Source organism: Ambystoma mexicanum, chromosome 7p, assembly GCF_040938575.1.
Source record: "Ambystoma mexicanum isolate Mex_15411 chromosome 7p, UKY_AmexF1_1, whole genome shotgun sequence".
In the NCBI taxonomy this organism is placed as follows: Eukaryota; Metazoa; Chordata; class Amphibia; order Caudata; family Ambystomatidae; genus Ambystoma; species Ambystoma mexicanum.
This window is the reverse complement of record NC_090939.1, coordinates 704,207,762-704,235,134: the sequence shown is the minus strand read 5'-3', so window position 1 is coordinate 704,235,134 and position 27,373 is coordinate 704,207,762. Positions and strand designations below refer to the sequence as shown.

General features: G+C 47.2%; 1 protein-coding gene across 1 annotated transcript in view; it reads right to left on the bottom strand.

Annotated features, from left to right (window-relative positions):
- Positions 1-760: 760 nt before the first annotated feature.
- Positions 761-27,373, bottom strand: part of BMX (BMX non-receptor tyrosine kinase) — a 628,237-nt gene continuing 601,624 nt past the window's right edge. The window contains exons 18-19 of the mRNA XM_069636784.1: positions 6,859-7,016; positions 761-2,799 (exon numbers count right to left, since the gene is read on the bottom strand). Of these exons, the coding sequence (XP_069492885.1) occupies positions 2,722-2,799; positions 6,859-7,016 (236 nt within the window). The 3' untranslated portion in view covers positions 761-2,721. The remainder of the gene's footprint in view (positions 2,800-6,858; positions 7,017-27,373) is intronic.

Genomic DNA, 27,373 nt, shown 5'->3' with positions numbered 1-27,373 from the left:
AGCACTTGCCACTTGCTGGCTGCACTACCCCTGCTTATTGCTCCATATCTATATTATTTTTGTATTTATTATTATTTATCTGTCTATCCTGTGCTCGCACTTTCCATTCTCCCTGTCTATGCATATTTCCCCTTTTCCCTTCCCATGCACTTGCACGTTCTCAATGTCACTGGGCCTAGTAAGATCGTTGTTTTGTTCTCCCCTGTTCCCCTCCCTTGCCTTGTCGCGCTCTGAAACACTTGTGTACGAGCGTGATACAAATAAAATATCATATCATATCAGTGGATGAATGTAACTTTGTAGCTGGGGAAACCAGTAAATGGTTTCTATATGTTCCATTGTTTGCACTGTTTTGCCATACGTTTACCCTATTGCATTCTCTTAGCTGCAGCAGTTCTATGAACTGAGAAGGTTGTGAAAAGCCAGTGGCTTCCTTGGAGCTCAGGTCAGTAGCTTTAACGTCTGTTGCAGTTGCTTCCTCCACTGCTCAAGACACAAATCACATTTTATGGGGATTTAGCTCAGTTTAACTAAGCTGCTATTTTATCTTGTGATGGCTATCACAGCACAAATGCCAAAGCAAGACTTCCACATGTCTGTTTTGGTTATATCGTGGAAGAATTCCAGCTTGGTACATCCTCATAGAGTAAGGGCTCTGGCGACGACGACAGAGAGGAGCTTATGGACTCATTACTTACCGGTAATGTTCATTACACCGGTAATGTTCATTACTCAAACACCAGGTCTTTCTCTGAAATCTCCATTCCAAGCCCCTAAGTGGTTTAGAACACTTTTTTAATCAAACAGGAATTCTTGTGAGCTAGTGGCGCTTGTATACCCAGCATAAGGAAAGAGTTAAAAAAATTTGGCAAATCGGATTTATTTAGGGGGCTTGTGAAGCACCTCTCTCCTCGGTGGGACTCCCTCATAGAGTACGTACAGTGACGAGGAAGACCTGGACATGGAGTAAAAAGGATTACCAGTAAGTGATCGGATGGTTATGCTCCTTCTCAGTTCAATTACTGTATTCATTTTGTCTTGTTTTTCATGCGGTTATTTGCAGGTATTCAGAGGATACAAAATATAGCAGACCTTTCTATGCAACACAAATCATTAAATACAACAGGCAGTGGAGAGAAAGGAGGCTTGACTTTGCTGAAAAAGAACAATTAAATACTGCAACCTCTAACTGAAGAGGAGGAATATCAATGAATATTTAATTTTTAAAGTGACAATACCAAAAAATAACTCTGCAGAATACACATGAAATCAATCAACACATAAAGGTATATTTGCATTGTTGGGGATGCTTTTACAAGGAGGAATATGTTTTTCTGAACTCATGAAATGTTATAGTTTGCAGACAGTGGCATCAAAATAAAAGCTTATGTTTACTTTTGTGGCCATAGCAATGTGCCCATCCCTTCTTCTCCTATGCCTAGGTTTCCCTGATGACATGTGAATAACCCAGGACGTTGTTAGGATATATTGTGGAAATTAGAGACTTTAAAAATTGACTAGCTCCAAATGAAGTCTCATAATCCACCCAAAAGGTGCCTTGATGTAACAGATGTATCCTTAATTGAGCAGACATTGCAAATGACTGGAAACTGATTTGTACATTATTATTATGATTATTATTGGGGTATGTATTGAGCGTAGACTGCTTTCAGAGGCAATGGAGCGCTTTACAATCATAGGGGGAACAACATGGTGAGGAGAGCAGAGAAACAAGGGAGTGGACATAACAACTGGGGGGTGCGGGCAATTAGGCAGCAAGGGATGTACAAGCAACCAGTGGAGGAAACCGTGGGGATCAGATCACCCAGTCTTAGGTAGGGTGGGGAGTAGAGGGGTGTAGACCTAGGTGTTAGGGCGGAGCCATTCCTTGAAGAGGAGTGTCTTGAGCTCCTTCCTGAACTGTATAAGCAAGGGGGCGAGTCTGTTGCTGTTGTATACCTTTCTCTGGATCTGCCCCATTCTGATAGAGATGCTATGCAATGTATGGGCACGAACAGCAAAGAGAAGCTCTGAACCAGAGTAGCTCCCACACCCTGCAGTGAGTCCAAATAGTGGTTGTAAGGGATGTGTTCTGCTCCTCATGGATTTGCTCAAATTTTACAGACTTAAAAAGTGGTGACTTAGGTAAGTCTATCCACTGTACTTTGCTGGGCCTAATGATTACATTTTCTCCACTCTGATGAACAGTTCGAGGTATCCTCTTGTGTACAGTAGGCCACAAAAATCTACCACACAATGACGGCTCCAGCCGCTGCAGATCTGCACCATGCAGTTGGCAAAGCCCTGTGCCCCTGTGCCTTTTACCCAGGCACGCAGTGGATAGTCACTGAATCCTCAGATTCTGGGTGAAAAAGCTAGGACTCAAGATAAGGGAGCAGGTAGGCTCTTTCAACAGGAATCTTGGGGCTCAGAAGAATGAACCTTCAATCATGCTTCAATATTTCATCAAACAAAAACAAATATTGGACATTTTGCTGTTCAACACGTATTGCAGTGGGCATATGAACACCTTCGCCAATGCATAACGGATGGGAGATTTCTGAAAATGTTTATCAAATCTATCCATTCAAAATGTTATAGTCTGTTAATGTCTCCTTCTCTAACTTCTTCCTCCCCAAGAGATCAAAACCGTGTGCTGTCGAAGAAGTGTTCTTGCTTGTCTGATGCTGGAAGTCATACATCCATTTTCATACGCTGTCTTCATTGATGGTCGTCTTCCTCTCGGTGGAGCTCAATTTCTGATAAGAGTTCATGGAAAGTGGGACGATTATCCAGTACCTAAGGTAAAAAAAAACACACATAAAACATCTATCTGTTGAAAGGAGACAATAAACTATTACTTAAGAATCTTGGTAGAATATCAGCTACCATTTAAAAGCAAACAGTACAGATTATTTTTGAAAAGTAAGGTCAGACATATAAAAGCAGCCATGTCTAGATCACCATTGGATCATCTTTATGTATTAGTTAAACAGAAGAACATTGTCCACACTTGTTGAATCTGTGAACCTGTAGGAGTTGTGGGCCCTATGATGTGAGTACTCATTAGCCTCCTCATCTCGGAACTCAGGAGAGTGCCCCTATGCCATTTGACACAGTGACATGTTGTGACTTTCAGGCCACCCACCCAATCTGACTGAGACCAATTGAGCCTCCGTGGATGGCATAGACATCATCTCCCTTTGTGTTAAAGGGTCAATACCCTCCAGTGCTGCAACAACATTTAAGCTGTCAAAGGGATTCTCCTAATTACTACTCTGTAGCTCCCAGAATCCTTCTGCAATATTGCTATGATTATGATTAGCACCATTTCTTGTTTAGATGCTACATTGCCCAAACCCTCTCTTCTGTGACACCAGACTTGTGCAGAAAATCATGATTTACAGCCCAGCGGTGGAAACTTTGGTAACATAGTGCTGTTCTTTGACCGGTAAATCTCAATGTAAATCGACCACTTCCCTTTGTTTGAATGGGAAGACAGGCTACTTGCATGCACTTTATCTTTCAGTACAAAAACAAAAATTGGAGAGTGCACTCTGGGCTACCAGCCTTGCATGTAAACTATAGGATATCAGTTAAGCTAAAAGCAGCAAGAGAGCTACCATTCAGGTGTATTATGTCCTCCAAATGACGGATAATTGTGTCTCATGCCTCCTCATCCTCCTTGACCTCTTGGCTGCATTTGACATCCTCGGCCACTGCATCCTCATCTCTCTCCTCGCCGACAGGATGGGATTCTCTGGCACTGTCCTGAATTGGTTTATCTCCTACCTCTTGGGCAGGCAACAAGTCATCCAGATGAACATATTGCCTTCCAACCAACTTTCCTGAGGTGTCCCCAAGATTACATCCTCTGACCGATCCTTTTTAACTTATAGATGTAGCCTCTGAGCACTCTCCACAAACATCCCAATATACCCATCCAGCAACACACGGATGACACTCTTCATCCCACCACATGCCTTGACTAAAGTACAGACTCCAGTGGTCGCACACATTCAATGGGAGAAATGCTCTACTGACGAGGCTCCTAGCTGCTCACTTAGCTCCCCTAAAGGCTGTCCACCATGCTGTACCACATCTAATTATGGGTGCGTGGAAAGTTGAAGGTTTGGCTCATATGGTAAATTAAATTCATTACCACATAACTTCCTTAGAAGCCTGAAACATCCCACAGATCCGTAGAAAGTCAGTTGCTAAGAGCAGCCACTTTTAAGGAAAAGGATTTTCTGGTGTGAACTACTATACTGTCATATTGAATGTTGCTGCTGCCCTGAATAAAATGTTTAACAGCCATTACCCCCTTCAATCGAACAGTCATAGCGTGACTCTGATCTTAATATAGCTTATATTATCTTGTGAGAAATGTCTAGCTGATTTTCTGTAGTCGGGATGCTAAACTCTGTGCATTTTGTGCCTTCTGTACCTAGAAAAATATAAATGGATAGAAAATAATTAGAAAATACATTAAGTTCTAGATTAGTGCAAAGCCAAACATACAATGCAACAAGACTTAAGCATATGGTGGTGTAACTCTAACACGACTCTTAAACCACTTACATACTGTGAGGAGTCAGAAATGAGAGGTGGGCACAAGGTTATGCTATTCTCAAATCGGACATTTTATCAAAACTAAAAAATAGGCTGGAGAAATGCCTCTCTATCCCTATTCTGCAAAGGAATTTCCCTGCCTCAAAACTAAAGTTAAGGATCTGTCAGGGACGAGTAGTCATTAATTTAAAAGCCATCCTTTTGTCCAAACACTCTAAGCTGACCCCTACAATAGAAACAAAAAAACAACCAAAAGGTGCAAGGAAATGTCTTTGACTGGGTATTAGCAAAAAGTGTCCATAATACAAATATAAGGAAAGATCCAACAAAAATAACTCCCAAGGAAAGGATCTTAGGATCCAGAGGGTGGGTACCTTCTGCTGGACATTTTGGTAGGATGGCAAAAATGTCTCTTGATTCAACAGCTCTTTTTGTGTCTTTATATCGAACCCACAAATTTCTTGTTGAAATAATGAATCCCTTAACAGTATTTGTTTAACTTGGTCAAAAAATAAATTCCAAGACAGTCTCTCTTTACCTCTTTTGGTAGCTTTTGCGGATCACTGTGTATACTCTCCTGCCAGGTACATCTCCAAAGTATCTGAATTTGTATACAACATTCTTATGCAACTCCAGGTGCCTGGTATGTCTGCTTCCCAGGGCTTCTCTTGTGAGCTTCTCAGATTCCCCTGGTATACTCCCATGCCAGGTATCTTCCTACAATGTCCAAACTGTATACAACTTCAGGTGCCTGGTACTTCTGCTTACCAGGACTTATTTTGTGAGCTCCTCAGGTCCCCTGGTATACTCCCATGCCAGGTATCTTCCTACAATGTCCAAACTGTATACAACTTCAGGTGCCTGGTACTTCTGCTTGCCAGGACTTCTTTTGTGAGCTCCTCAGGTCCCCTGGTATACTCCCCTGCTAGGCATCTTGCCACAATGTCCAAACACAACTTCAGGTGCCTGGTATTTCTCGTTGCCAGGACTTCCCTTGTGCATTTCGCCTTGCTGGGGACTTGCTAGGGACTTCCTTTTTATGTCAGTGTTTGTTTATGACAGTAGCACATTTCCTGAGGTGCTTGTCATATTTGCCCATGGTGATGCTTGCTTCAGTTGTCCTCCACATTGGCATCTAATGCACCTATACTAGCCTATGGTTTCTTGGTGCACTTTATCTTCCCAGCATTCACATATTCTGTTTTTCAGATGTTTGAAATAGCATTGGACTTTAGCTGCATTCAACCACTTTGGTATATTGTCTGTATTCGCAACCTTCTAACATTCAGCCACTGGTTAACACGCATGCACGTTGGTGTGCCTCGGGACCCCCAACAACCTTGGGCAGACTCACCAGTCATGCAATGCGTCCCCAACTCTTGGCTATCCTTTGCCACAAAGCCTCTTCACTGGATCATATTCCCATGCAATGCAGACGTTCCCTCAGTGTTTACTGCAGCTCTGTGGTCACTCGCTGTCTCTTCTTTGTGTCCTAGACCAGAGAACGCTACCCCATGGCACGATGATGCCTCCTGGAGCTCTGTAGTTGCTGCCAACTTTTCCCTGGTCCCTCTGGTGCACCCGCTGCGCCTCTCTTCCTCTCTCATCACACCAGTAAGTGAGCCTTGTGTTCTCGGGCTGCTAACAGGCTGCAGAGGTCCTCTTCCTTGCTGCTTTCTCATTGCCTCTGCTATTTTTAAATATCCCACACCACTTGGGGCCAGTTGAATAACTAGCCTGCGCACTGGGCTGCAGGTTTCTCCAGTTCTGCATAGACTCCTTCCTCTGCTTCCTCTTCTCAGTACTTATGGTGTTCAAAAGTTTCACATAAAACCCTCATCAAAACCAGAAGATGGTATACATGAATGGTGAATGGCTGAGTCATGAATGCTTTGACTAGAGGGATTCAAAGAAAAGGTTTTCTGATTTTTAATACAGGAAGGAACTTTTATGTGAGAAAAAGCCTTTAAAAACGTAGTTATGAGAGGGTCTTCACTAGGGGAAAAGGGGAAATACCACGTCTCACCCAAAGGAGTCACCACCTCGCCCTGGTCATTGTCCCCTACCCCTGGTTATTTTCTCTTCCCATGTGATCCTCCCTCATATTGCAGCACCCTGGGTCATGGATTAGGTAGCGGCTACCGTCCACTGGCCACATGGCAGGAGGTCCATGGAGGGAAATCTGTGATGACTCTATCAGATTGATCACAATGCCCATACAGACTCTATACACAAAGCTGAATTGATGCACCATAAAAATATTGTACTGTATGTAGTTCAACTTGCCTCATTCCAGCACATTTTCATTAGTTTATGGATCTTCCCAGAAGCCAGCTGTGGTCTGTACAGACGATAACCTTGGGATACCTTCTGAATCACCTCGGCGTTATCGTACAAGGCATATGGTTGCTTCCCCAAGCTGAACACCTCCCACATCAGGATCCCTGAAGCAGGATAGATTGTGTTAAATCAAATGCTGAGGAATTATCCTGGTATCAAGTGTTCCATGTGTTTCTACTGCTCATTATTTCGGTGAATACCTTTCATTTATACATTTTCACCCTTCAGAAGTTCAGTGTGTCATCGAAATTCAGGAAAAACAACCAACACCCTTGATTAAAACCCACACCCACCCATACGCCCATAAAAACAATTATATCATCTCCAAGCACACAATATGTACTTTTTATCCAAACATATGTTGTAGTTGAATTGTGTTGTATTTTTTATTCTCTATACTGTACAGTGGGTGCAGTGAATATTCTGCATATACAGCAGTGTGTACCATTTCTAGATATGCTCAGGAAAAATAAAATAAATGTTTCGAAAAAATCTAGTGATATCTTTCCTACCAGATCTCGCTATCTATAATGTTGCTACATCATATTCCATACCAATATCTTCGAAGCAAATAAAAACATAGTTACAATTTAGGAACCGACGTACAAACATTTGTATTTCTCAACTTTAACGTGGGAGTGTGGACTATTTTATTCAATATTGCTTAGAATGTGATTTTGCCATACCCAGAGGATTTGCTTCACAGTGTAAGGGGAAGGGGGCATTGTGCACAAGGGCAATTTAGGGTGTTTGAAGTAGGGAGAAAATGGAGAAGGCAAAATGGTATTCCTATTCGTAGAAGTAAAGGAGTCAAATCCCTAGGGACACATGAAGTGCTATGGGCTACAGGCATACACATTAAGGGTTTCCAACTGTCTAATCACAAAGTGAGACCTTTAAGTAAAGGACCCAACAGCATATTCCCAAGCCACTAACAGAATACTGGTTTGAAAAGTACTGTTTTGATGTCCTTTCTGAATTTGTGTGATTTGCTTAAGCTCTTACTGGTCTTTGAGAGAATAGAATTGGAACACATGTCTTGCTTTGTTGTTTGCTGGTGTTGTTCAGTGTTTACTCTTAGTCTATGGTGTGAATGGTCTAGGTGGGCAGTAGAGGGTATGGTTGTCAGAATGTATTTTGGGCTTCTGGATCAGAAATGTTAATGGGTCAAACACAGGATTATGAATGGCCTTCTTTGCTTCATGGGGATCCAGTGGGGAGACTTGAGTTCAAGGGAGGTAATAATGCAGATGTGGCCAAGAATGAATTGTGCAGATCAGTTCTATATAAGTTCAAGTTGTTTAATGAGTTTCTTTTAATGCCAACCAACTGACTGTTGCAAACGTCCAGTTGGGACAGTACCAGGTCTCCCATATTATTGATCGGTTGCCCAGCAAGCTGTGCAGGTGTGTCCTTCCTATACTGACAATGCTATGAAAGGGATCTAAGAGGATAGCATGTTCAGTGATGCCATAGGGGGCAGACAGATCCAACATGATCAGGCACAATTTGTGTTTGAATCCATGGATCTTAATAGATCTTCTTTTCTATACAAAAAGGCGGATTATGTGCTTATGAGGTCTTAATCCCACGTGTGTGTTATAGAATATGTCATCCTTTAGACTATAGTTTTGCAATTCCATGCAAGAGCTTTTTGCAAGATTTTGAAAATAAATTGAATATTTGAAATTGACAGACTTCTAATTCAAATGTGCCTGCATCCGGTTTTCTTTAGCAAACCTGTAATTATGGCTTCTTTTATTTGTATAGGAGTACAATTACATCACCGCGTTTGATAACGCATGGTGTGAGGTTATTAATCTGATTTTTTAGTAATGAGGCAGGATACTTGTGTTGTTGATGTATTTAGCGTTTTGACAATCTCATGATTGCGCTCCATATTCAGTTGATTTTCATTATGGATGATCTGTCCACGGCAGTCTTGCAGGAGGCTATTTACCAATATGTTGTTGCCTAATCTCTGTTGGGACTATTATAGCAAAGAGAATCAAAAGAGGACTCAGGAGGCAAGTTTAGAAAAGAAAATAAGTATTTGTGCTATACACTAGAGTAGGAGCAAAATATGAAAAAACAGGTAGGACACGTCTCTGTAAACATGGGGAGAGCAGTAAACTGATAGGGGGAGGGAATATTTACAAGGCTGGGGGCAGTCTTTGGGAGGGTTGTTTCCCTGAGTGAAAGTACAATAAAGCCGTGTGGGAAAAATGGTCCACAAAATGAAGTCACTTACAGTTCTTTTAATAATTTCATGCACCTCAAGGTCCTCATCAGAGAGGCAAACTACAACCAAAAAAGTTATGGGTGGAAGGCTTTAAATAAATCTGAACCACTGGCACTGCTATGGCCAATTTCCACACAAGCGTTTTAACCGATCTGTGCCATAGCAAAAAGGGTCCAGCCATATGCAAATCAGTGAGGTACTGCCACCAATGGTGGCAGCCTAGCCCAAATTGCTAGGCCTGGTCCATTCTGCATGGAAACCCAAGCAACCCCCAACATGTTTCAGCCTTGGGACCAAGACTGATTTGCGTATGGTCTTTACCCTTTTGTAATGGCTTGACAGGTGAAGAACGATGGTCTGGAGGGTTGTCTAGTGCAATGCCAGATGTGATTACTTCCAAACCTTCCAGCCATCACCTCTTTTGTTTTGCTTTAGTCACCCCGAGTGGGACGGGTATGCTCAGACGTGGGTCATGTGCCTGCTGTGCCTAGAGACCCAAGCTACTCCTCAATGCTGAGGCCCACCAAAGCTGTAACATGTTTGGGAATGCATGTCATCTGATGCTAAATGGATATGACCACGCAGTTCGGGCTGGACTGTCCCTTTTGGGGTGGGACCAAGAATGGTTTGCATATGCTATTTTCCCCTTTGAAATGGCTTGGCAGATGAAGAATGATGATCTGGAGGTTTGCCCAGAGCAATGCCAGGGGTTAAGATGAATTCTAAACGTTCCAGCCATTACCTCTTTTGTTTTGCTGCAGTCACGCCAAGTGGGACGGGAATGCTCAGACCTGGGCCCCATGCCTGCTGGGCCTAGAGACTCAAGCTACTCCTCCCTGATGATGCCCATCAAGGCTGAAACATGTCTGGGGATGCTTGTGGTCTCATGCAAAAGGGATGTGACCAAGCAGTTTGGACAGGACTGTCTCATTTGCGTTGGAACAAAGACTGCATATCCTCTGCATTGTCGACATGGCCTTCTGGGGCCTGAGGCCTCAATACCTTCAGATCTCTCTTCCTAAATATCTTCATTCTCAAGGTCTTCACTCATCCACCTCCAACTCCCTCAGGGTCAGTTGGTTCTCCAAGCAACGAGTTGGTGGCAGATTTCTTTCTTAGGCTGGGTCCTCCCTCTGGAACTGCCTCCATGCCTCTCGGAAAAAATTGCTGAGAACCATCTCTGGTTCTGGAAGCACCTCAAGACTTTCATCTTTGCTTTTGCTTTCTCTCATCCTCTTCCCTGCTGAACTCCTGGCTGAAACTGAAACTTCACTGGTCACCTGGCTACCCTCTGTTCTCTGCCCAGAACCGCTCGCTGCCAGTTGCACACCTGCACCGCCCCCCTGGCAACCTTGCACTCTCTGGCTGTTTCTGTATCCCTAAAGCTCCCTACCAGCACTTGACACCTGATGTCTGCACTTACCCTGCCACCAGCTGGACACACTTCCTATGTATTGTTCCTATTTTCTGTTTCTATTTATTTACTGTTTATCCTATGTACTGCACTTCCCCTCCCCTTCTCCTTGCATTTTACCCCTTCCCCACCTCCCCTGCACTTGTGCAATCTCAATGTCACCTGGCCTAGTAAGATTGTTGTCTCTGTCTTCCCTCTGTTTCCCTCCCTTGCCTCGTTGCGCCTTGAAACATTTGTGTATAGGCGTGTTATAAATACCCTATCATATCATATCATATCATATCATGTGGTCTTCCCCTTTTATAATGGCTTGGCCGGCATAGAACAATGGTCTGGAGGGTTACCCAGAGCAATTCCAGAGGTTAAGATTAATTCTAAACCTTCCAGCCATCAACTCTTTTGTTTTGCTTTAGTCACCCTCGAGTGCGATGGGTATGCCCAGACGTGGGTCCTTTGCCTGCTGGGCCAAGACAACCAAGCTACTCCTTACAAGGCTGAAACATGTTTGGGGATGCTTGCGCTCTCATGCAAAAGGGATGTGACCAAGCAGTCTGGGCATGACGGCCCGTTTTGGGGTTGGAGCAAGACTGATTTGCATATTGTCTTTCCCCTTTTGTAATGGCTTTGCAGGTGAAGAACGATGGTATGGAGGTGTGCCCAGAGCAATGCCAGAGGTTAATATGAATTCTAAACCTTGCAGCCATCACCTCTTTTGTTTCGCTGTAGTCACCCCAAGTGGGACAGGTATGCCTAGGCATGGGTCCCGTGCCTGCTGGGCTTAGTGACCCAAGTTACTTCTCAAAGATGAGGCCCAACAAAGCTGAAAAATGTTTGGGAATGCTTGTGGTCTCATTCTGAAGGGATGTGACCAAGCAGTTCGGGCTGGACTGCCCCTTTTGGGGTGGGACCTTTACTGATTTGCATATGCTCTTTTCCCCTTTGTAATGGCTTGGCAGTCGAAGAACGATGGTCTGGAGGGTTCCCCTGAACAATGCCAGAGGTTAAGACTAATTCTAAACCTTCCAGCCATCACCTCTTTCGTTTTGCTGTAGTCACCTTGAGTGGAACGGAAATGCCCAGATGTGGGTGCGATGCCTGCTGGGCCTAGAGACCGAAGCAACTCCTCACTGATGAGGTCCAACGAGGATGAAACATGTTTGGGGATGCTTGTGGTCTCGTGCAAAAGGGATGTGACAAAGCAGTTTGGGCTGGACTGCCCCTTTTAAGGTGGGACAAAGACTGATTTGCATATGGTCTTTCCCCTTTTGTAATGGCTTGGCAGCCAAAGAGCAATGGCCTGGAGCGTTGCCCAGAGCAATGCCATAGGTTAAGATTAATTCTAAACCTTCCAGCCATCACCTCTTTTGTTTTTCCCTCATCAGAGAGGATCATGACATTGTTTGTCTTTTAACTACTCCTTTCTTCCCTATGAGTTTCAGGTTCTTATCATTATGGCCCTAAAACAAAAATAATCTCTTGTTATTCCCTTGCTATTCCTCCTCTTTGACTCTGTTACAGACGTGGCTCTCCTGCTGGGGATTATCTTCCTAGAACTGGGTATTATCTTCCCCAACTTCTGTCGCATCCACTGGTCTCAGGTACCTATGGAAGCCTCTGGGTCAGTGCTGTCAACGCCTCTGGGCTGCTGTACAAGTGTTGTTTGATGTCATTGGTGGACTTGCCAATTCTATCAGCTCTGGTCACTCGTATTGGTTTATTTGGGGGTATTTTAGTTTTAGACCCAAAACCATTTTGCCCCAGTTCAGTGAATTGTTCATCTTCTTCATATCTTATACTTAGACCCTCTTCTAGATTAGGTCCCATTGCTTCTGTCTTCCCCCTCCTTACTGTTTATCTTTTGGCCTTGCTCAGTGATTCTGTACCTCCACACCCTTCTTTCCCTGCCTCCGACTGATTGTATTCTCTTTCTTCTCCATGCCTCCTCCTACCCTCTCTGTCAGTGAGTCTCCTCCTTTTTCCTCTTGATTTGTTATGCCTTCCTTTTGATGCTTATACATTCCCCTTTCCTCCTGATAGTCTCTCTCTTATGTTGGCCTTCCTCCTGCATGCTTTTTCCCTATTCCCCCCTTATGTTTCCCTTCCATTTTCCATCCTCATCGTCTTGAGCTTTCCTTCCACTTGTCTTCTTCCTCATATCTTCTCTCCTCCTTCCTACAGGTTACTCTGCCAGTGCCAGTTCTCCCCAGTGCTCCTTACTCCTCCCTCTGTTCTGCCTCTCTCACTCCAACCATCTCCAAATGTCCAGACCCCTGTCAGCATTTGTCAGCCTTTTATACTCTGTGCTATTCGAAATTAGACTGTTTAATGTTTCAATCAAGTACATTTGTGAAGTCTCATGGGCTTTGGTATTGGTCCATGTCCTTTGGCCCCAACCGCAGTTTGCATAAGGAACTTCTTTTTTACTCTAATCATCCAGTTGCTCTGCGGGTCAAGTGCATACATGACAGGGCTGTTTTCTTGCAATCAAGAAGTCCTTTCATGGCAGCCACCTGATTCCAAAATGGATCCCTCGTTTACCAGCGGGACTGGCCCCATGCCGGCCTTTGGCAGCGTATACCGGGACGCCTTTGAAATTCCAGAATAAATGGTTACTCATGATTTGCTCCAATGCCCACAACATTTACTTGCTACCATTTCTGTTTGTGGGCACTCATGAGCCAACATATAGGGAAATGTGTGAGGTCAGGAATGGGCGAGGCTCTGAGGGATTCACAATGCATCAATTCAGGGTTGACATTAGAGAGTATGTGGTCTCCCTAGCCACTACTGCCTGTCTATCAACAATGCCTGAAGTCTGACATGGGACTATGTCACAGGACCTAATATGCAGACTGTGCAGATCTGCTTTTAAAAATCTCAGCTATTTAGCCTCAGGTATACCACGTTGGCAGTATTCCTCTGTACAATGTCATGCACCGTGGCATGGCTTGTGCATGCTATTTCATTGCTTACCTTTTTTTGAATTTGCGCTCCAGTTTCTTGATCACATCAGTAATGGATATTCAAAGTGGGTCTAATCCACAAAGACTTTCAGTGGAGAAAGTCAGAAGAAGCACATGACAGTCTTGGAGTTACTCCTGATCCACAAAGCCTAAAACTGGATCATATCTGGGGGTTCCTGGATCATCTTTCAGATGCTCACTTCAAATGTGAATCAGGAACATTTGCTTTAGTGCATCTCTTGATTTGCTCCATTGCACATCTGTGCGAATCACTGACAATATGTTTGTACCACATGTTACAAATGCACTACCTAATGAATGTATTAATGTCTCTAATGTTTGGGCTGGGGTTTACGCACATTTGGTAGCCACAGCCACTATGAGAGAGTAATGTTCATTCTTGCATGCCTGCCTGTTTGTGTGCGGTGTAGTGTGTGTGTAGTGCGTGTGTGCATCTACTCTCCTACCATGCAACCATTCTTCCCATTTCAGCGGTTCTACTTGATTTCATCAACAAAAAAACAATGAGTGGTGATTTACTTCGTGGCATTTCATCTCTGCCCTTGCCAACCTCCATGTGCCCACTGCCCCTAAACATATCCCTATTTTACCACCACGAGATAACCAAGATAAAGTAATTTGCTACTCATTAATTTCTGTCCATGAAACCCTAGTACATGGTTTGAGACTATGCTTGTATTTGACCCTTTACTTGACATAAGAAGGTATACATATACATGTATTGTACCGCTTTGTTTATATGAGGCAGAGCTGGCATCTCATGGTAGTACATGACCATATGTGGCTGCACCAGGGCATATGGTCGCTGGCCTTGCCAGATGATGCTGTACTTGGCGGTTTATATATAATGTCAACACCTTTGCATGGCAGAGTGGACTTGGCCTATGGTGGCAGCGGCTTGGTATGTAGAACTGCATCTAGCATATGCTGTCGGGGCCTTTGTATATGAGGTTGCATTTGGCATCTGATGGCTATCCTGAGCATGTTAAGGTGCCCTTGGTGTGCAATGGCAATACCTGAAATGTGAGGATGTAGCATGCCATTTGGTGCAGTATCAAGGCTTGTGAAATCGAATCTGGGTACATGCTGGCCATAGCTGGACATGTGAGGCTTTCTCAGTATATTGGGAGAGCAGCTGGAGAAAAGATGCTGCATGCAGGCGGATGAGACAGTATCTGGGCATATCAAGCTGTACTTGTGCATTTGAGCCTGTACATGGGCATATGAGGACCCACCTTTCATGTGCATCCGTTTGGAGATGTACATGTGCATGCGCTATTGGTACCTGGTCATGGGAGTTTATGTGTTGGCATATGAAGTACATCTGGGGACAAAGTAATGTGCCTTGACACATAGGAGGTCATTTTGGAGTTCCCTGTAATTCGGAAACGTGTAGACTTTTAGGTACACAAAGTGGTCTATTTGCTTGTACACCATCCCTTTGAACACCACCGTGCAAATCAAGTATTCGCTGCCTGCCATGTACACGTGGCTGGCAGCATTTACATTGGATTTGAATGGAGTCTGCCTGATTTTTGCTGGTGCAAAAAGCTGTCACACTTCATAGGTATCCCCAACCTTTGTGGCGGCATGAAAATCCATGCCAGTGAAAAAGCTGAAGTATTTGTCTGGCGGAGAGGAAGGGAGCAGTGGAAAAATATGTTACGCGCTGCCACTCTTTCTGCCATAGAAATAAAGGACACTGAGCCGTACCCTAAACAAAATGTGTAAAAGCCTTTACTCAATTTGCTTATGGTACAACAAGCTCAAAATCAGCACATTAGAGTTTATTCCAGGGAATATGATGGCTGACGCCGGTCATATTTGGCTTTAGCTGATATTTGGCACAGTAGCTGACCCTATCAAGCTGCACCTGGCATACATTGTGATTGTGCATTTTAGTATGAATCAGGTCACATTAATCTATATCATGCTGTAATATCAGGGTACCAAGGGATATCATTATTTTGCCTACCCACATTCTGGTTCACTTTGTACAATAAGGTGATCCTTGGTCATATGAGGTTGCCCCTTGCCCATGACAGTTATATTTGGCCAAATGATGCCAGTATGTTGCATCTGTACTAGGTACTAGGTACAGGATGACTGCAACTGCTCTTTTGAACGTGTAAATTGTCACATATAGACATGCCTTATCCCATAATTGATGTTCTGGGTACACAAGTAAGTATCCAATTTAGGGTCACTGTATAGCACTCTATATCACCATATCATGGTTCTACCAAGCCATTGTGAAGCGAAGATGGTGAGGCTACGGCATGTCTGACTGCGTTGCTATATCACTATTTCTTTAAGTGTACATTGTATAGTGCCACAGAGTTAGTGTGGCCACTTCAGAGTGCATCCTCTGCATACATGATATAACAGCAAATGCTATAGGACCAGCATATGTGTACAGGGATAAGAGGAAGAAAGTGAGAATCGAAGGAAATGTAAAGAGAGGGCAGGTTATTTCTTAGACTTGGTTGAATGGTAATCGCCGTGAAGCATGATGGGAATGGCCCAAAGTCATCAACAACGTTCAAGAGGAGGTACAAGAAAGAGCAGGTAAGCAGTGACAGAGCATTTATTGTCATTGGCACAAATCGGACAATAGAGCACATGACAGGTTGGCAGCCTATATATATAACTTTGTGTATTGTACAGAAATTAGCTAGTTGTAATGATGGTTCGTGCTTTGACAATAATTAATAACAGACACGTGTCGCGACACAAAGGGCCTCATTACGAGAATGGAGGTAGCCATGGAGCTATTAGCTCCATGGCTGCCTCCGTTCCGGGCTCCATTACCGGGTTCCTGCAATGGGGACTTACTGGGTTACTCCGACATAGGAGGACCCGGTAAGTGCTCCTTGCAGGAACCCATTCCCATTTGAGCCCCCATAGGGCTCAATGGGAATGGAGAGGGAGGTCATAACAGGCAGATTACATCTGGCCTGTTATTGCCTCCCTCTTCCCCTCGCGGGACCCGGAAAGCACACCTGGTTTTACAAGGCGTGCAATCCGGGTCCTGCGATGGGAAGCTCGTAATCGGCGCTCCCATAATGAAGGGGGCCGGACCCGTACCGGCCCCCTTAATTACGGGAGCGCAAGCCTTATAATGAGGCACAAAGTCTTTTTCAAGGCAATTGCAGCTTAATAATCTTTCCCATTAGATTGCTGGTAAATTGCTTAAATATTGCAAAAACGGCCTGTTGTCCTGAAGGTAACTCCTCTGTAGTAGCTTAAATGTTCCATCATTCAAGGTGGGTAACATACATGGGTATTGGAGTAGTATACTCTGTTCCTTCTTATATACTACTCATTAGGAAAAAGAAAAACAGAGTGCAACGATTCCAGGCACATATATATATATATATATATATATATATATATATATATATATATATATATATATATATATATATATATATATATATATATAACTTGTACCAATTTCATTGGTTTGGGAAGAAGCATAGAGATAGGAGGATGATTGTGTTGGGTAGTGGCAAGAATTAGGTATGTAAGAGAGCATTACGGGCATACCTGATCTTGGTAATTTAAGACATGGAGTAGCTTTTGTATAAAATAAGCCTGTTAATACTTGTTTTATTCTTGAAAGCTGAAGAAATATTATTATTTTGTGTAACTAAAGTAGAGGGACAAGTACATAGGCAGCAGAGTGGGATAAGGAGATTGAGCATCGTCATGTGGTCAGCATGGACTGAGGGCTGAGGATAGTTTGAGAGCTGAGGTTGGTGTAACCGTTAGATTAGTCAACTTCTAAGGGTGTCGAGATCAAGGAATCATTCCCTTTAGGAGTGAGAGAGAGACAGGGAGAGTGGGACTTCTGGCAGCAACAGAGGAGGAGATGCGCAGCTGTGGTCCGCTGGCATATTAGCAGGGCAATACCGGGTTTGAAAGTAAGGAAGAAGAAGTTAAGGAGTCAGCAGGGCAGTGGTGTTCAAATGAAAAGACTAGTACCAAATTTAAATCTTTAAAAGCACACTCAAAGGAGTTGGCCCTCAGTGGAGGCTTTGTCAAGTCAGGGAGTAATAGAATCAAGTTGTAATTACTGTTTAATGATGGAGGGTGGAGAATATAGGGAAAGCAGAGATGGAGAAGAGCAGAAGGCAGGGAGGGAGAGAAATGGCTTGAGGACCAGCATACAGGAGGGACAAAGAAAAGAATATGAGGGAAGGGGATTTGCCATGAATGTGGGTTGGAAGAGCATGGAGAAGGGTCAAAGACTGGCCATGCAGAAAAGCGGTGTGTTTGTTAGAGTCGGTGGATATTGGATATGTTTGGGAGACTGAAGTCACTCATGAGCTAAGTCATGCCTGAAAGCATAGAGAATCGAGAAGACAGTCAGGTTCAACAAACATGGAACTGAGTGTGCTAGTGGGGTGATAGGTTAGGATAACAGTGAGAGGATTAGGTGGGAGGAGTTGAATTGAAATTATTCAAATTAGAACTGAGGAAAGTCAGAGGAGGGAATGTGGTGCCCTGGATAATCATGAACCCAACCCCATCATTTCTCTTATAAGCAGACATGTGTGGGGGTTAATGTGGTCTGTAGGAAGTAGGCTTAGTTGCCGACTGATTTGGCATTCCAGCAACAAGGGGTAGTTACACAGGGCGACAGGACGAGGTAGTAGATGGAGGGTTTCAATATGAAGGAGTAGATGAGATGGGTAGACCACGTTGGAGCAGGCCTAGTGTTGTTGACCAGATTGACTTTTACAGCTACTCCTCACTGATGAGGCCCAACAAGGCCGAATGATGTTTGGGGATGCTTGTTGTCTCGTGCAGAAGGGATGTGACCTAGTAGTTTGGGCTGGACTGCCCCTTTTGGGGTAGGACCAAGCCTGATTTGCATATGATCTTTCCCCTTCTGTAATGGCTTGGCAGCTGAAGAACGATGGTCTGGAGGGTTGCCCAGCGCAATGCCAGAGGTTATGATTCATTCTAAACCTTCCAGCCATCACCTCTTTGTTTTTGCAGTTTGGGGCTAGACAGTCCCAGCCCCCACATTTGGCTAGATGTTCAAACCGCTGCTTTGCCTGGGAAACGTATTTACCCAGGAAATGACCTAGCTTAGAAGGCATTTCATGACCTGAGAGCGTAGAAGAAGGAGAAATACCCATTTGCATATCAGTCTGGATCTGCTTCAGGGACAGTACGGCACTTAAAATGCTAACCCATTCCGCCTCTGGACAAGAGTAACAATTGCAAACCTAGACCCGTTTCAGCCTTGTTTGGCCTCATCAGTGAGGTGAAGTTAAGCCTCTCTTAGCATCATTCACCACCCCCTACCTCAACCTTAACCTTCCTAACTTCTTCTTACATCTATTTTTTTCTACTGTACTGCCACTTTTCTACATGCCTTAGCCTTTTCTTATCTTTCCTCCCTGTTCAACCCAGCTGTCATTGGACTCCTATCCAGACGCCTTCCCTTTCCTGTCACCATTTGTAAATTAATCCTGCAAACTCCACCATTCTCTCTGCTTAATTTATTCACTCATTGGATTACTCCTGCTCTCTCGTTGCCCGCCTTCTCTTGGGACTCACAGATAACTGTTCCCCACTATCTTTGGACACATCCCAGCCTTTCTTCAACTAGTCACTTCTCTGATTTCCATCACGCACCCTCTTTTTCCAGGCCCTGCTCCCATCTGCCCAGTGTAATCCAACAAATCATCCCGACAATGAAAGCCTCTTTCGTCATGCATCCCCTTCATTGTCTGGGCCCCCCTGCATATCACTGCCATTCCACTTGCACTCACCCTGGATACAGGGCCATACTCATACCATACTCACACCACCTCCCCGGGAATGTACTACTGTGTTCCCATTCCCTGGACCAGCCCAGGCATTGTTTAGGCCATATCGGTAAGGAGTTGGTCCAACCGTCTCTTTCACATCCACCTTGCCCACAACAGTCAAATCCTGAGGTTGTTACACACAGCGGACATGTGCCTCCACCACCCTTTGTTTCCCTGACTCTAAGTCCTCCTCTTGGGCAGCAGCCCATCCACCCCCTTCCTCTTCCTCAACCTGCTCCTGATGTGCAGTTCCCCTTTTCTGGGCCACTTCACCTCTTTCCTTCCACTGCTGGGAACAACCACATCACCCGCACCCAATGCCCACAAATGGAGGCAATCGTTCCCACTGCTCTTTCTGCTCCGGAGGGCCACTTTTCTCTTGTTCCCCTGACACTCTACCCCTGATTAGGCTGCCCCTCCTCAGATGACTTAGCCCTTGGCCTCATAATGGTCCTGGCCAGCATGATAGCATTATTCACATCCTTAGCAGGCACCCGTCTCTCTTTCTGTCTGTTCCTGCGTTTTAGGTCCCCACACCCCGCACCACCCCAACTCTTCCTTCTATTAAGGCTTCTCAAGCCCAAACAGTGCCCACCACCTTTTCTGAGGAGGCCCTCATTTTAGGCTTTTACCAATACTTAATGTTTCAATGGGAGCACCCCTCCTCTTCTTCACGCCCCATTCAACCTGCTGCTTGCAGGACTGCAATGACAGCCACAATCTCCTGTGCTGGAATCGCTGTGCTTGCCACCATTGCTGCCTGCAATCCTGAAAAGACAGTCGGAGCTTCCTTCTGTTGCGCGGCTTTCATTGTGACTCCAGCTCACTGACCAATCCACACAGGCATTATCACACAGTATGATGCTTTCTTCCTCCTCCTCCCCCCACAATGTCCCTTTGGGCAGGATTGGTGCCCTCCTGCCTGCATTGTAGATTTGTTTAATTAAAATCTCAGCACACAACGTGTGTACTTAAGTCTGTGGTTGGTAGAAATTCATACAAAATTAAAAAAAACGAGTACTGTAGGCCCATTCATGGTGTTCTTCTGTGCCTGCTACTAAAACACACAGATCCTTTTGAGTCTCCAGTTTTACACACTCTGGCCCTCATTACGAGTCTGCTGGAAAACCACCAGTGCTACTGGCGGTCTACCGGCAGACTCACCTTACCGTTTCCACCGCCTGATATCCCGCGTTAGTAACGGTGCCGGGGCTTCAGTGATTCTTCTGCCTGTAAGGGCCTGAACTACCGGCAAGTCAGTATTAACAAACAATGGGGCAGTTTTCTATAAATTGACAGGGTATTGCCTTTAGAAAGATATTGTTAACACAACAATTTAGGCAAAACGCAACTGTATGAGAGCTACTAGCAGCAACCTGAATACCCAAGGATAGATCCAGGTCATAAAAAAACAATAGCTAAACCCCGGTTTTTGTTAGTTTGGCTTGTATAATTATGGGGTGGACTCAATCTATTCCAAGGAGAATAGAACAAGGTTGTGGTTGAAGACAGAAGGATAGAGCGAAAAAGAGGGTACTACCCCTACCTAAAGTGCGCTCTTGGCTAGGTTGCGGTGTTTCAACGCCTATCTTTAAGTGACAGAGTAAGAATGAAATTGCCACTTCTATGGTAAGTAAAACATTCAACCTTGAGAGTCTCAGCCCACTCTCTTCTTAATCAGAAGAGACTAGTAATAAAACCAGGGAGAGGAAAGGAGAGTCAGCCCAGGAAAATGAAGAGAGTCAATTTTTCTCTGCAAACTAGACCGTGTGGCATCAAATGGGATTGACAATTTTAATAGCCCATTGATTGTCACATCGCTCCTAGGGTGCTCAATTATATAAAAATGTACAACATACACATAGACACGGTGTTTGCATCATCTAAAAGGGCTTGAATTGGCCCCCATTTTAGTTTTGAGCAAACATTTTTTATATTGTCCCACTCTCCATGAGCAAAAAGTTTACTCCACATGGACAGTGGTGATTGTATTGTCTATGTGTATGTTCACGGGATTGGGAATTTATCCCCTTTTTCCCGAAGTTGTGTCATTTTTATATAATTGAGCACCCTAGGAGCGATGTGACAATCAATGGGCTATTAAAATTGTCAATCCCATTTGATGCCACACGGTCTAGTTTGCAGAGAAAAATTGACTCTCTTCATTTTCCTGGGCTGACTCTCCTTTCCTCTCCCTGGTTTTATTACTAGTCTCTTCTGATTAAGAAGAGAGTGGGCTGAGACTCTCAAGGTTGAATGTTTTACTTACCATAGAAGTGGCAATTTCATTCTTACTCTGTCACTTATAGATAGGCGTTGAAACACCGCAACCTAGCCAAGAGCGCACTTTAGGTAGGGGTAGTACCCTCTTTTTCGCTCTATCCTTCTGTCTTCAACCACAACCTTGTTCTATTCTCCTTGGAATAGATTGAGTCCACCCCATAATTATACAAGCCAAACTAACAAAAACCGGGGTTTAGCTATTGTTTTTTTATGACCTGGATCTATCCTTGGGTATTCAGGTTGCTGCTAGTAGCTCTCATACAGTTGCGTTTTGCCTAAATTGTTGTGCTACCGGCAAGTCAGGCCTCCTGGTTGTTCATTGCCCCTAAAGGCAGACAGAGGATACCGGTCCGAAAAGGGTGCGGGTAACTGTTGTTACCAGCACTTTATTTCCGGAACAACATGCTCGTAATGAGGGCCTCTATCTGTTCTGCCTTCATGTGCCCTTTAAAGTCACTTTGATTTTACTTATTGTTTTTTCTCTGCCAATTTTGCTGGTACAGTTTCCAGTTATGGATGCACTCACTCTACCCCCTTTGCTAACATCCTCTTCCTTCCGCCCCACATTTGCGTATGCAAGTGCGCAGATACACACACAAAATCACACACACCTGAACACACACAAAACCACACACTCTACAACCTCAGGCTGAGGCTTATAGTTGCAAAAAAACTCTCCTGAAAGAAGCCAATTCCTGCAGACTGCCTTTCTGATCCTTGCAAATCTGGAAAGGGCCCCTCCCCAACTTTCCAACACAGTACACGTTTAGTCTTCTCATGGAGTGTGCAGTTTAAACCAGGTGCCATTTCTGACTGATAACCATACCTGGTATGTATCCAGTGTACCTTTATCGCCGTTGAGACATGGTCACAAGAACTGGATACAGCACTCCAACTATTAGGCTTCCAGACGTGGACACACAACGTCACGTGTGGCCGGCTGAAGGCAGAACACCCCAACTATGGCCTTCAGTAGGGGGAACAATATGTCAAATGACTGGGAGCAGCAGAACTGGACCGCTGCACTGCTGACAAAACATGTTGTGGAAACTGAAAACTGGAACACTGCACTTTAGACGCAATGATTACATGAGCAAACTAAAACACTGTGTGAAGCACCATAAAACTTCTTCCAACATCCTGCCCATGAGTGCAGGTTTTTTTCTTCACAAACAAGACATTGTTTGCTACTCTGCCTCCCTGTTAGTGGACTAGGCCTGACTCATGACCATGTGGTTCCAAAGACAGGCATATTCCAGAGTATGTATAACACTTCATGTGTCTGCACGTGGACATGTGTGTGCTGATTGAGCACCCCATACAGCCACACCAGAGGATTTAGGGAAATATAAATGAAGAGTGAGCTCAGTTTAGCCAGGCCCTCTGTGCTTTATGCAGGTGCCAGCCCCAGCCTTCAGAAGCACCAGTCTGCAGTGTGTTCATTAGCACAGCACTTTGGCTGCAGGTGCAATACTATTTAATGTGCTGCATCAGTGGCATCTGCATGGGATGCATATATATTGCATGCTGAGTAGCAGAGTGGCAAAGCATGCAAGTGCAGCCAGTCAGAGTGAGATCACACTATCACTAAGTTCCAGACAGCCAGGCTTAATGCATCCATGAAGCAGATGTGTAGCTTGAGTCTTGGCTTCTCATATGTTTCATGAATGACAAAGGGCTGTCTCAGACTCTGCCTGAACTTGAAGTTTGATAGCCAGCGCCAGGGTGAGAGCTTACTAGTGACAAGCCACGTAGCACAAGTCACACAGGGCTCTGCTCTCATGAAAGGTGGACATTGTTATTCATATGGAAAATGAAAGAAAACACAAAACATCCTGCAGTAAGTGCAGATACTTGGAAAAAAGTGCCTGGCACAGATTAAGTACTGGTTAGATACCTTTCTCAAAACCACAGAACAGGTTATCATGCCGTGTTCCTTCTGGAGAGTGGCGCCTGCTACCTTTTTTGAAAATTATTTGCAAGGACCTTGGGGTTGGTCACCCTGAGTTACCTGGGGGAACCCAGACGTGGACTCTCTGCTCATTGTGCTCAGAGAGGCACAGCTCCACCTCACTGATGAGGCCCAACAACGCTGAAACACGTGTATGGGGTTGCTTTTGGTACTCTTGTTCAGAAGGAAACTGCCGTAGCATTTCGGTGCTGGACTGCCCATGTGGGCGGGACAAAGACTGATATGCAAATAGTTATTGCCCTTCTGTGAAAGGTACAGTGAGCAAAAAGCGATGGCTGCAAACTCTCAAAGTGGGAAAAAACCAGAGAACAGGTTATCATGCCATGTTCTTTCTGGAGAGGGGCACCTGCTACCTTTTTTGAAAAATACTGGATAGATAACAATAACATCTGATTGCTGGGGCAAATTAAGGAAAACCAGAATACAAAGGAATATTGCATTGAGAATAGACATTGTTCATTAGACTGTATCATATTTACAGGGTAATTCATAGAATTTCGCAGAAAAGTGTCGCAAGCGGCTGGCGCAGAGTGTCCGCGTGCGATTGTCTGGGCCAGGCGCGTGCGCCAAAACCGATTTCCGCGCACAGCGTATTCATGGATTTCAGGCTCCCAAACCAGCCGTGGCGCAGAGTATCGCAGCGACCCTGCAGCAGCGCCAGTAACGCCCCCAAGAACGCCCTCGCGCAAGGAAAAGCCATCAAAATCGCTAAATCATCGCAAAGGGCTGCGCTAACCCTGGACCAGTTTACAGGGCTGCCAAACAAGGAACGCAAAGCGGGTAACGTTCATATCAGGGGTACACGGGAAGTATTACATGCGATTAGCCAGGTACGTGTATGACAGGGGTACGCGTGAAGTTTTACACGCGATTAGCCAGGGTACGTGTATTACAGGGGTACGCGGGAATTATCACATGCGATTTGGCTGGGTACGTGTATGACAGGGGTACGCGTGAAGTTTTACACGCGATTAGCCAGGGTATGTGTATTACAGGGGTACGCGGGAATTGTCACACGCGATTTGGCTGGGTACGTGTATTACAGGGGTGCGCGGGAATAATCACACGCGATTTGGCTGGGTACGTGTATTACAGGGGTGCGCGGGAATTATCACACGCGATTTGGCTGGGTACGTGTATTACAGGGGTGCGCGGGAAGTTACACATGCGATTAGGCTGGGTGGGTCCTCACAGGTGTTTCCTGTACACCCTCCACGGCCCCTGCAGGCAGCCCACAAAACAGGGGACTACCCTGCACACCTGCTCATGTCTCCCACCCACCCCCACCCCCCAGCAGTGCAGGGGCACCCTCCACCAGGCTCCCACCTGTGTCTACCACCCCCCCACCCCCCAGCCACCATGGGCAGCCCCCACCAGGCCCCCACTCATGTCTCCCACCATCCCCACCCCCCCAGCAGTGTGGGGCACCCTCCACCAGGCCCCCACCCATGTCTCCCACCACCAAAACCCCCCACCAACCATGGGCAGCCTCCGCCAGGCCCCCACTCATGTCTCCCACCACCCCCACCCCCCCAGCAGTGTGGGGCACCCTCCACCAGGCCCCCACCCGTGTCTCCCACCACCCCCAGCCACCATGGGAAGCCTCCGCCAGGCCCCCACTCATGTCTCCCACCCACCCCCACCCCCCCAGCAGTGTGGGGCACCCTCCACCAGGCTCCCACCCATGTCTACCACCACCCCCACCCCCCAGCCACCATGGGCAGCCCCCACCAGGCCCCCACTCATGTCTCCCACCCACCCCCACCCCCCAGCAGTGCAGGGGCAGCCCCCACCAGGCTCCCACCCATGTCTACCACCCCCCCACCCCCCAGCCACCATGGGCAGCCCCCGCCAGGTCCCCACTCATGTCTCCCACCACCCCCACCCCGCCAGCAGTGTGGGGCACCCTCCACCAGGCCCCCACCCATGTCTCCCACTACCCCACCCCCCACCCACCATGGGCAGCCTCCGCCAGGCCCCCACTCATGTCTCCCACCACCCCCACCCCCCCAGCAGTGTGGGGCACCGTCCACCAGGCCCCCACCCATGTCTCCCACCACCCCCACCCCCCACCCACCATGGGCAGCCTCCGTCAGGCCCCCACTCATGTCTCCCACCACCCCCACCCCCCCAGCAGTGTGGGGCACCCTCCACCAGGTCCCCACTCATGTCTCCCACCCACCCCCACCCCCCAGCAGTGCAGGGGCACCCTCCACCAGGCTCCCACCGGTGTCTACCACCCCCCCACCCCCCAGCCACCATGGGCAGCCCCCGCCAGGCCCCCACTCATGTCTCCCACCACCCACACCCCCCCAGCAGTCCAGGGGCACCTTCCACCAGGCCCCCACTCATGCCTCCCACCACCCCCACCACCCAGCATCCAGGGGCACCCTCCACCAGGCCCCCACCCATGTCTACCACCACCCCCATCCCCCAGCACTGTGGGGCAGCCTCCACCAGGCCTCCACTCATGTCTCCCACCCACCCCCACCCCCCAACAGTGCAGGGGCACCCTCCACCAGGCACCCACCCGTGTCTCCCACCACCCCCACCCCCCAGCCATCATGGGCAGCCTCTGCCAGGCCCCCACTCATGTCTCCCACCCAACCCCACCCCCCCAGCAGTGTGGGGCACCCTCCACCAGGCTCCCACCCATGTCTACCACCACCACCACCCCCCAGCCACCATGGGCAGCCCCCACCAGGCCCCCACTCATGTCTCCCACCCACCCCCACCCCCCAGCAGTGCAGGGGCAGCCCCCACCAGGCTCCCACCCATGTCTACCACCCCCCCACCCCCAGCCACCATGGGCAGCCCCCGCCAGGCTCCCACTCATGTCTCCCACCACCCCCACCCCCCCAGCAGTGTGGGGCACCCTCTACCAGGCCCCCACCCATGTCTCCCACCACCCCCACCCCCCACCCACCATGGGCAGCCTCTGCCAGGCCCCCACTCATGTCTCCCACCACCCCCACCCCCCCAGCAGTGTGGGGCACCCTCCACCAGGCCCCCACTCATGTCTCTAACCCACCCCCACCCCCCAGCAGTGCAGGGGCACCCTCCACCAGGCTCCCACCCGTGTCTACCACCCCCCCACCCCCCAGCCACCATGGGCAGCCCCCGCCAGGTCCCCACTCATGTCTCCCACCACCCCCACCCCCCCAGCAGTGCAGGGGCACCCTCCACCAGGCCCCCACTCATGTCTCCCACCACCCCCAGCCACCATGGGCAGCCCCCACCAGGCCCCCATTCATTTCTCCCACCCACCCCCACCCCCCAGCAGTCCAGGGGCACCCTCCACCAGACTCCCACCCGTGTCTACCACCCCCCCACCCCCCAGCCACCATGGGCAGCCCCCACCAGGCCCCCACTCATGTCTCCCACCACCCCCACCCCCCAGCAGTGTGGGGCACCCTCCACCAGGCCCCCACCCATGTCTCCCACCACCCCCACCCCCCACCCACCATGGGCAGCCTCCGCCAGGCCCCCACTCATGTCTCCCACCACCCCCACCACCCCCAGCAGTGTGGGGCACCCTCCACCAGGCCCCCACCCGTGTCTCCCACCACCACCACCCCCCAGCCACCATGGGCAGCCTCCGCCAGGCCCCCACTCATGTCTCCCACCCACCCCCACCTCCCCAGCAGTGTGGGGCACCCTCCACCAGGCTCCCACCCATGTCTACCACCACCCCCATCCCCCAGCACTGTGGGGCAGCCTCCACCAGGCCCCCACTCG